This window comes from Canis aureus, chromosome 18, assembly GCF_053574225.1.
Source record: "Canis aureus isolate CA01 chromosome 18, VMU_Caureus_v.1.0, whole genome shotgun sequence".
NCBI classification, from domain to species: Eukaryota; Metazoa; Chordata; class Mammalia; order Carnivora; family Canidae; genus Canis; species Canis aureus.
The window spans coordinates 58,857,874-58,869,182 of record NC_135628.1 but is presented as its reverse complement, the minus strand read 5'-3'; the positions used below and the strand labels follow the sequence as shown (position 1 = coordinate 58,869,182).

Here is an 11,309-nt window from a genome sequence, read left to right as displayed (position 1 = left end):
AAAAAAAGGGAATGTTCCCTTTTGAAAACTTCTGATAATTCACAGCTAATTAGAAACTGCTAAACATGCACCAAGTTTGAGGTTTCATGGACCAGAATCAACAAGGCCCTGCTTACACCCTAAAATCCCATTATTCCACTTTGGATGGTCCATCCACTTAGATCCACACTATCAAGCTCATCGTCCTCATTCACCTGGTCTCCATACCTACGGTGTTGCTCTTCTCCAATTATTTCCAATTATTTAACTTTTCTAAAATCCAGGTCTGGTCATTTTATTATCATTTGTAAATACCTAGAGCACAAAGGGCGAGAAATGAGGGTACAAAGTGAACCTGGAAGGAGGTGCCATTGGAACATTTCCCTCCTGTTTGGCCAACCACCTGAACTTTGCTCATTGTGTTCCTTTTCTGTGTCATCATGTCCTTGAGCAAGAGCCCTGGTCCCACCCAGGTTCCTGTACTCGTATGAAGGTAGCATCTAGTCATTGTTCAACATTGAGATCTCGGGTCTCCTTTCAGCCTCTTTGTTCGGCTGAACTCACATGTCGTAGGTAGAATTGGTGTGTCCTTATCAGCTGCACCCTTTCCACATGAGGCTCAAAACAATTTATATATTTTATTACAACTGTTTGCACAAAACAATACCTACAGATTAAGTTCCATAGGGGCAGTAGACATTCATTATTTATATATTAAATTAGGTTAGCTATTTGTTATTTTAAATTATAATATGGCATTAGGTACTTAATTTAACAAATAAAGGACTAGGTATTTGATGGATTTCCTCCCCTTGCTTGTATAATAAGTTACATACTTCATTTCTCAGCTCTGATATCCCTTTATGCTCAAAAGAAGCTACCATAAACTCTCCTTCTTGGGGTTAATATTTTTCTCACAGTACCTTAGACCACAGTGTACTAATGATTTCAGAGAGGTAAGAGCCACTGGATATCTTCAGATTTGGAACCTAAAGAACAAAATCACCCTAATTGAATACAGGCCAACAATTGTATTATTTCACTAGTGATCAGTCATATTAATATGTGCATGATTCCCAAGATTTGTCACTTACACTGCCACCATGGTGCAAAGACAAATTTTTTAAATAGACAAAAGTCTGATACTTTCTGTTTTATTCCTAAGTAATTTCAAATTTATAGAGAATTAGTATGAATAGTATGCTTAGTAAGAATAATAATAATAGCACAATAAAGAATTAATATATCTTTTGCATGGATTCATGTATTAAAATTATATACCATTTGGTTTGTCACCTCTCTCTCTTTCTCTCTCTCTCTCTCTCTCTCTCTCTCTCTGTCTCATGAGTTGCACATCTTATGATCTTTATTTCTAAATATCTTGTTACATATTTGTTAAGAATAAGAGTATTTTCCAGCTGAATCACAGTACAATTATAAACTTCTGAAAAATGTAACATGGATAGAATACAATTGTACCAATATTTTGAATGCAGAAGTGTAAAAATTAAGAGTTTTCCAGTACAAGGAAACATTCCTCCAAAAGGCATGAAAGATGATAACACAGCCATGGTGTGAGAATCTGAGGAAAAACATTGACATGGGATCTTAAAGTTGTAATTTGTAGAGTGAAGAAAAAAAAAACAGTACAAATATTTCCTATTTTATAGGTTCCTGTAAGACAGATACCACATTCAACATTTTTTTAAGAGCCCTTGTGACATCCTTATTTCTAAGACTATAAATTAAAGGATTTAGAACAGGAGTGAGTATGGTGTAAAAGACAGATACAATCATGTCCTTCTCAGGGGTGTGATAGGAGGTGGGGAGCATGTAGGTGTAGACGGCAGCACCATAGAAGAGGATGACCACCATCATGTGGGAAGAACAAGTGGCAAAAGCCTTCTTCCGTCCCTCTGCTGAGTTCATCCTGTGGATGGTGAAGAGGATGAAAGAATAGGAGCTTGAAATGACTGTCACAGGGATGAGAAGCATGAGGACACAGCACAGGTACATGAGTGTCTCATAGAGGGAAGTGTCTGAGCAGGAGAGCTTCATTACAGCAGGAACCTCACAGAAGAAATGGTGAATCTCCCGGGATCTGCAGAAGGGGAAGGTCATGGTGACGGGAGTCAGCATAAATCCATCCACAGATCCCAAAATCCAGGAGGAAGACACCAAGAGAAGACACACTCTATGGTTCATGAGGATAGGATAACGGAGTGGATGGCAGATGGCCACATAGCGGTCATAGGCCATGGCAGCTAGAAGAAAAAATTCTGAACCTCCTAGTGTCAAATAGAAAAACATCTGCATCCCACATTCAGGGGCTGAGATCTTATTCACACCCATGACCTGGTCCATGAGCACCTTGGGCACAGTGACAGAAATGTACATCATGTCCATGAGAGACAACTGGGTGATAAAAAAGTACATGGGGGTGTGGAGGTGAGCATCACAGTGTATCAGAAGGATCAGGATGGTGTTTCCAGAGAGGGCCATCAGGAAAACCACAAAAATGACCACACAGAGGAGAGTTGGGTGCTTGGATTGACTGAAGAGTCCCACTAGGTCAAAATCTGATCGTCCAGTATAGTTGGTCACCCACATGATGTTCTCCATTATATTTTACCTGGTTCACCAAGAAGAACTATGGAGTTAATAGATCACTCGTGGAATATGACTACCTGAAATAAATGTTTACTGAGCTTCTGTGTGTTTGCATGTCTTTACACATAGTAACCCAGTGTGCTAATAAGGGGAATTTCCTGTACATTGTAGGATTGTGAACTACCCATAATATAACAAATTTACTAGAAATGTAGAAACTCACACTGTTAATCAAAAGTATTAGTACCTTAAGGGTGCCTGAGTGGCTCAGTCAGTTAAGCCTCCTACTCTTGATCAGGTCATGATCACAGGGTCATGAAATCAAGACCCGGATTGGACCCTACATTTTGCAAGGGGTATGCTTGAGCTTCTCTTTCTCCCTATCCCTCTGCTGTCACCCTCCCCCCCCATTTTCTGTGTCTCTCTCTAAAATAAATAAATAAATATTTAAAAATATATCCATACCTTCATAATTCCACTAGTGGGTATGCATTTACCAAAAGAAAGTAAAAACAGTAATTCAAAAGCATAATGCACAACTATAATTATTTTATTTTTTTCAAATATCGCTATAATTTTTTAAAGTTTTAATTTAAACTCCAGCTTAAATAAAACATCTTGTGTAATAATTGTTCCAGGTGCACAATATAGTGATTCAACAACTCTGTATAACACCGGTCCTTATCACAACATGTGCACTCCTTGAGTCCCATCAACTGTCTAAACCATCCCCCTTTGATCTTCCTTTGGTAGCCATCAGTTTTTTCTCTATAGTTGTTTCTCTCTCATTTTGCTTCTTTGTTTTGCTTATTAAATTCCACATATAATTGAAACAATATGGCATTTGTCTTTCTCTGATTGACTTATTTTGTTTACCAGTATACTCTCTAGCTCCATCCATGCCATTGCAAATGGCAAGGTTTCATTCTTTTTAATGTCCAGGGAATATTCCATTGAATATGCATTCCTATGCTTCAGGTAGTATTATTCACAATAGTCAAGATATGGAAAGAACCTAACTGTCCATCCATAGATGAATGGGGAAGGGGAGTGTGTGAGTGTGTGTGTGTGTGTGTGTATGTGTATTGCACACAGACAGTGGAATATTATGAAGCCATAAAATCCATAATATTGTGCCCTTCGTGACAACATGGATGAACCTATATGGTATTAAGCTAAGTGAAGTAAGTCAGACTTCAAATACCACAGACCCCACCTCCATATATGGAATGTAAAAACAAATGAATGAACACTGTCTTGATGATCACACCTTTGTAGTACAACCTGAAATCTGGCATTGTGATGCCCCCAGCTATGGTTTTCTTTTTTAAAATTCCCCTGGCTATTCGGAGTCTTTTCTGATTCCACACAAATCTTAAAATAATTTGTTCTAACTCTCTGAAGAAAGTCCATGGTATTTTTTTTATTTATTTTTTATTGGTGTTCAATTTACTAACATACAGAATAACACCCAGTGCCCGTCACCCATTCACTCCCACCCCCCGCCCTCCTCCCCTTCTACCACCCTAGTTCGTTTCCCAGAGTTAGCAGTCTTTACGTTCTGTCTCCCTTTCTCATATTTCCCACACATTTCTTCTCCCTTCCCTTATATTCCCTTTCACTATTATTTATATTCCCCAAATGAATGAGAACATATAATGTTTGTCCTTCTCCGACTGACTTACTTCACTCAGCATAATACCCTCCAGTTCCATCCATGTTGAAGCAAATGGTGGGTATTTGTCATTTCTAATAGCTGAGTAATATTCCATTGTATACATAAACCACATCTTCTTTATCCATTCATCTTTCGTTGGACACCAAGGCTCCGTCCACAGTTTGGCTATCGTGGCCATTGCTGCTATAAACATCGGGGTGCAGGTGTCCCGGCGTTTCATTGCATTTGTATCTTTGGGGTAAATCCCCAACAGTGCAATTGCTAGGTCGTAGGGCAGGTCTATTTTTAACTGTTTGAGGAACCTCCTCACAGTTTTCCAGAGTGGCTGCACCAGTTCACATTCCCACCAACAGTGTAAGAGGGTTCCCTTTTCTCCGCATCGTCTCCAACATTTGTGGTTTCCTGCCTTGTTAATTTTCCCCATTCTCACTGGTGTGAGGTGGTATCTCATTGTAGTTTTGATTTGTATTTCCCTGATGGCAAGTGATGCAGAGCATTTTCTCATATGCATGTTGGCCATGTCTATGTCTTCCTCTGTGAGATTTATGTTCATGTCTTTTGCCCATTTTATGATTGGATTGTTTGTTTCTTTGGTGTTGAGTTTAATAAGTTCTTTATAGATCTTGGAAACTAGCCCTTTATCTGATATGTCATTTGCAAATATTATCCCCATTCTGTAGGTTGTCTTTGAGTTTTGTTGACTGTATCCTTTGCTGTGCAAAAGCTTCTTATCTTGACGAAGTCCCAATAGTTCATTTTTGCTTTTGTTTCTTTTGCCTTTGAGGATGTATCTTGCAAGAAGTTACTATGGCCGAGTTCAAAAAGGGTGTTGCCTGTGTTCTTCTCTAGGATTTTGATGGAATCTTGTCTCACATTTAGATCTTTCATCCATTTTGAGTTTATCTTTGTGTATGGTGAAAGAGAGTGGTCTAGTTTCATTCTTCTGCATGTGGATGTCCAATTTTCCCAGCACCATTTATTGAAGAGACTGTCTTTCTTCCAATGGATAGTCTTTCCTACTTTATCGAATATTAGTTGCCCATAAAGTTCAGGGTCCACTTCTGGATTCTCTATTCTGTTCCACTGATCTATGTGTCTGTTTTTGTGCCAGTACCACACTGTCTTGATGACCACAGCTTTGTAGTACAACCTGAAATCTGGCATTGTGATGCCCCCAGATATGGTTTTCTTTTTTAAAATTCCCCTGGCTATTCGGGGTCTTTTCTGATTCCACACAAATCTTAAAATAATTTGTTCTAACTCTCTGAAGAAAGTCCATGGTATTTTGATAGGGATTGCATTAAACATGTATATTGCCCTGGGTAACATTGACATTTTCACACTATTAATTCTGCCAATCCATGAGCATGGAATATTTTTCCATCTCTTTGTGTCTTCCTCAATTTCTTTCAGAAGTTTTCTGTAGTTTTGAGGGTATAGATCCTTTACATCTTTGGTTAGGTTTATTCCTAGGTATCTTATGCTTTTGGGTGCAACTGTAAATGGGATTGACTCCTTAATTTCTCTTTCTTCAGTCTCATTGTTAGTGTATAGAAATGCCACTGACTTCTAGGCATTGATTTTGTATCCTGCCACGCTACCGAATTGCTGTATGAGTTCTAGCAATCTTGGGGTGGAGGCTTTTGGGTTTTCTACGTAGAGTATCATGTCATCGGCGAAGAGGGAGAGTTTGACTTCTTCTTTGCCAATTTGAATGCCTTTAATGTCTTTTTGTTGTCTGATTGCTGAGGCTAGGACTTCCAGGACTATGTTGAATAGCAGTGGTGAGAGTGGACGTCCCTGTCTTGTTCCTGATCTTAGGGGAAAGGCTCCTAGTGCTTCCCCATTGAGAATGATATTTGCTGTGGGCTTTTCATAGATGGCTTTTAAGATGTCGAGGAATGTTCCCTCTATCCCTACACTCTGAAGAGTTTTGATCAGGAATGGATGCTGTATTTTGTCAAATACTTTCTCTGCATCCAATGAGAGGATCATATGGTTCTTGGTTTTTCTCTTGCTGATATGATGAATCACATTGATTGTTTTACGGGTGTTGAACCAGCCTTGTGTCCCAGGGGTAAAACCTACTTGGTCATGGTGAATAATTTTCTTAATGTATGATTGGATCCTATTGGCCAGTATCTTGTTGAGAATTTTTGCATCCATGTTCATCAGGGATATTGGTCTGTAATTCTCCTTTTTGGTGGGGTCTTTGTCTGGCTTTGGAATTAAGGTGATGCTGGCTTCATAGAATGAATTTGGGAGTACTCCATCTCTTTCTATCTTTCCAAACAGCTTTAGGAGAATAGGTATGGTTTCTTCTTTAAACGTTTGATAAAATTCCCCTGGGAAGCCATCTGGCCCTGGACTGTTGTGTCTTGGGAGGTTTTTGATGACTGCTTCAATTTCCTCCCTGGTTATTGGCCTGTTCAGGTTTTCTATTTCATCCTGTTCAGGTTTTCTATTTCTTCCTGTTCCAGTTTTGGTAGTTTGTGGCTTTCCAGGAATGCGTTCATTTCTTCTAGATTGCCTAATTTATTGGCGTATAGCTGTTCATAATATGTTTTTAAAATCGTTTGTATTTTCTTGGTGTTGGTAGTGATCTCTCCTTTCTCATTCATGATTTTATTAATTTGAGTCTTCTCTCTCTTCTTTTTAATAAGGCTGGCTAATGGTTTATCTATCTTATTAATTCTTTCAAAGAACCAACTCCTGGTTCTGTTAATCTGTTCCACAGTTCTTCTGGTCTCGATTTCGTTGAGTTCTGCTCGAATCTTTATTAACTCCCTTCTTCTTTTGGGTGTAGGATCTATTTGCTGTTTTTTCTCTAGCTCCTTTATGTGTAAGGTTAGCTTTTGTATTTGAGTTCTTTCCAGTTTTTGAATGGATGCTTGTATTGCGATGTATTTCCCCCTTAGGACTGCTTTTGCTGCATCCCAAAGATTTTGAACGGTTGTATCTTCATTCTCATTAGTTTCCATGAATCTTTTTAATTCTTCCTCAATTTCCTGGTTGACCCTTTTATCTTTTAGCAGGATGGTTCTTAACCTCCATGTTTTTGAGGTCCTTCCAAACTTCTTGTTGTGATTTAGTTCTAATTTCAAGGCATTATGGTCTGAGAATATGCAGGGGACAATCCCAATCTTTTGGTATCGGTTCAGACCCGATTTGTGACCCAATATGTGGTCTATTCTGGAGAAAGTTCCATGTGCGCTTGAGAAGAATGTGTATTCAGTTGAGTTTGGATGTAAAGTTCTGTAGATATCTGTGAAATCCATCTGGTCCAGTGTATCATTTAAAGCTCTCGTTTCTTTGGAGATGTTGTGCTTAGAAGACCTATCAAGTATAGAAAGAGCTAGATTGAAGTCACCAAGTTTAAGTGTATTATTATCTAAGTATTTCTTCACTTTGGTTAATAACTGATTTATATATTTGGCAGCTCCCACATTCGGAGCATATATATTGAGGATTGTTAAGTCCTCTTGTTGAATAGATCCTTTAACTATGATATAGTGTCCCTCTTCATCTCTCACTACAGTCTTTGGGGTAAATTTTAGTTTATCTGATATAAGGATGGCTACCCCTGCTTTCTTTTGAGGACCATTCGAATGGTAAATGGTTCTCCAACCTTTTATTTTCAGGCTGTAGGTGTCCTTCTGTCTAAAATGAGTCTCTTGTAGACAGCAAATAGATGGGTCCTGCTTTTTTATCCAGTCTGAAACCCTGCGCCTTTTGATGGGGTCATTAAGCCCGTTCACGTTCAGAGTTACTATTGAGAGATATGAGTTTAGTGTCATCATGATATCTATTCAGTCTTTGTTTTTGTGGACTGTTCCACTGAACTTCTTCTTAAAGGGGAATTTTAAGAGTCCCCCTTAAAATTTCTTGCAGAGCTGGTTTGGAGGTCACATATTCTTTTAGTTGCTGCCTGTCTTGGAAGCTCTTTATCTCTCCTTCCATTTTGAATGAGAGCCTTGCTGGATAAAGTATTCTTGGTTGCATGTTCTTCTCCTTTAGGACCCTGAATATATCCTGCCAGCCCTTTCTGGCCTGCCAGGTCTCTGTGGAGAGGTCTGCTGTTACCCTAATACTCCTCCCCATAAAAGTCAGGGATTTCTTGTCTCTTGCTGCTTTAAGGATCTTCTCCTTATCTTTGGAATTTGCAAGTTTCACAATTAAATGTCCAGGTGTTGAACGGTTTTTATTGATTTTAGGGGGGGATATCTCTATTTCCTGGATCTGAATGCCTGTTTCCCTTCCCAGATTAGGAAAGTTTTCAGCTAGAATTTGTTCAAATACATATTCTGGCCCTCTGTCCCTTTCGGCGCCCTCGGGAACCCCAATTAAACGTAGGTTTTTCTTCCTCAGGCTGTCATTTATTTCCCTTAATCTATCTTCATGATCTTTTAATTGTTTGTCTCTTTTTTCCTCAGTTTCCCTCTTTGATATCAACTTGTCTTCTATGTCACTCACTCGTTCTTCCACCTCGTTAACCCTCGTCGTTAGGACTTCTAGTTTGGATTGCATCTCATTCAATTGATTTTTAATTTCTGCCTGATTGGATCTAAATTCTGCAGTCATGAAGTCTCTTGAGTCCTTTATATTTTTTTCTAGAGCCACCAGTAGCTGTGTAATAGTGCTTCGGAATTGGCTTTCTGACATTGAATTGTAATCCAGATTTTGTAATTCTGTGGGAGAGAGGACTGTTTCTGATTCTTTCTTTTGAGGTGAGGTTTTCCTTCTAGTCATTTTGCTCAGTGCAGAGTGGCCAAAAGCAAGTTGTATTGGGAAAAAGAGAAAAAGAGAGGAGAGAAAGAAGGAAAGAAAAGAGAAAGAAAAAAAAAGGAAGAAAAAAACGAAAAAAAAAAAGGAAGAAAAAGAGAAAGAAAAAGAAAAGAGAAAAAAAGGGGGTGGGGGAAGGAAACAAATCAAAAAGCAAAACAAAACAAAAAAAAAAAAAGAAAAAAAAAGAACCACCGGGGAGTATCTTCTGATTCTGTGTACTTTAAGTCCCTTGGCTTCTCCTGGAAGTTGTCAGTCTAGCTGGTGTTCTGGGGGAGGGGCCTGTTGTGCTGGTTTTCAGGTGTTAGCAGTTGGGGGAGCTGCTCTGCCCCTGCCTGGTGCAGGGCTCAGTGGGGGTTGTTTACCCCGTGAGGCCGCAGGAGGAACAGCCCCAGTGGCGGGGCCAGCTCTGGAGCCCTGGAGTCAGCCCCCGCAGTAACTAAGGAGCTCTCTGTCTGCAGGGCCTGGAGGCTCCGGGGCGTGGACCGTGATCTGCTCAACTCGGGGCAGGAGCGTCCTCGCTGTCCTGGGCCCTCCCGGCCTCTTCCTGTCCCGGGGGAGGCCGGATCCTGGGCTGTGTCCCGGCGCCCTGTGCTCCGGGGCCTGCGCTGGTGGATTCGCGCTCCAGCCCCGCAGCCCCCTCCGCGGAGCCGCCCCCGAGCCCTCCGAGCTGCTCCCGCCCCGCAGCCCCCTCCGCGGAGCCGCCCCCGAGCCCCCCGAGCTGCTCCAGGTCCCGCCGCCCGCGCTGCAGCCCTTAGGGAGCTCGGCGCACTCTCCCGGGGCGCAGGTGTCTGTAAGTGTCCCCGGGAGCCCGAGGGCATCCCCGCCCTCCTGGGTCCTGCTCCACCTCCCTGCGAGCCCCTTTCCACCCGGGAAGGTCGGTGCAGCTCCTGCTCCTCCGGGACGGGGCTCTCCTGTCCTGGGGACACTCGCCCCGGCCTCAGCCCGGCTCCTCGCGGGGCCCCTCCCCCTTGGAGGCCTTTTGTGTCTTTATTTCTTTTGCCCCGTCTTCCTACCTTGATAGAAGCGCGAACTCTTCTCACTGTAGCATTCCAGCTGGTCTCTCTTTAAATCTCAGGCCGAATTCATAGATTTTCAGGATAATTTGAAGGTTTTCTAGGTAGTTTGGTGGAGACAGGTGATTTGGGGACCCTACTCTTCCGCCGTCTTGCTCCTCCCTCAGTCCATGGTATTTTGATAGGGATTGCATTAAACGTGTAAAGCCCTGGGTAACATTGACATTTTCACAATATTAATTCTTCCAATCCATGAGCATGGAATATTTTTCCATCTCTTTGCATCTTCCTCCATTTCTTTCAGAAGTGTTCTATAGTTTTGAGGGTATAGATCCTTTACATCTTTGGTTAGGTTTATTCCTAGGTATCTTATGCTTTTGGGTGCAATTGTAAATGGGATTGACTCCTTAATTTCTCTTTCTTCAGTCTCATTGTTAGTGTCTAGACATGCCACTGACTTCTGGGCATTGATTTTGTATCCTGCCATGCTGCCAAATTGCTGTATGAGCTCTAGCAATCTTGAGGTGGAGGCTTTTGGGTTTTCTATGTAGAGTATCATGTCATCGGCGAAGAGGGGGAGTTTGACTTCTTCTTTGCCAATTTGAATGCCTTTAATGTATTTTGATGTCTGATTGCTGAGGCTAGGACTTCCAGTACTATGTTGAATGGCAGTGGTGAGAGTGGACGTCCCTGTCTTGTTCCTGATCTTAGGGGAAAGGCTCCCAGTGGTACTGGCACAAAAACAGACACATAGATCAATGAAACAGAATAGAGAATCCAGAAGTGGACCCTCAACTTTATGGTCAACTAATATTTGATAAAGAAGGAAAGACTATCCACTGGAAGAAAGACAGTCTTTTCAATAAATGGTGCTGGGAAAATTGGACATCCACATGCAGAAGAATGAATCTAGACCACTCTCTTGCACCATACACAAAGATAAAATGGATGAAAGATCTAAATGTGAGACAAGATTCCATCAGAATCTAGAGGAGAACATAGGCAACACCGTTTTGAACTCGGCCACAGTAACTTCTTGCAAGATACATCCACGAAGGCAAAAGAAACAAAAGCAAAAATGAACTATTGGGACTTCATCAAGATAAGAAGCTTTGGCACAGCAAAGGATACAGTCAACAAAACTCAAAGACAACCTACAGAATGGGAGAAGATATTTGCAAATGACGTATCAGATAAAAGGCTAGTTTCCAAGATCTATAAAGAACTTATTCAACTCAACAGCA

At 41.1% G+C, this 11,309-nt stretch overlaps 1 protein-coding gene across 1 annotated transcript; it reads right to left on the bottom strand.

Annotated features, from left to right (window-relative positions):
* Positions 1 to 1,638: 1,638 nt before the first annotated feature.
* On the bottom strand, positions 1,639 to 2,601 carry LOC144288398 (olfactory receptor 2T29-like). Its single transcript, XM_077855907.1, has one exon. The coding sequence runs from the start codon at positions 2,599 to 2,601 to the stop codon at positions 1,639 to 1,641; it is 963 nt and encodes a 320-aa protein (XP_077712033.1).
* Between the last annotated feature and the right edge of the window lie 8,708 nt (positions 2,602 to 11,309).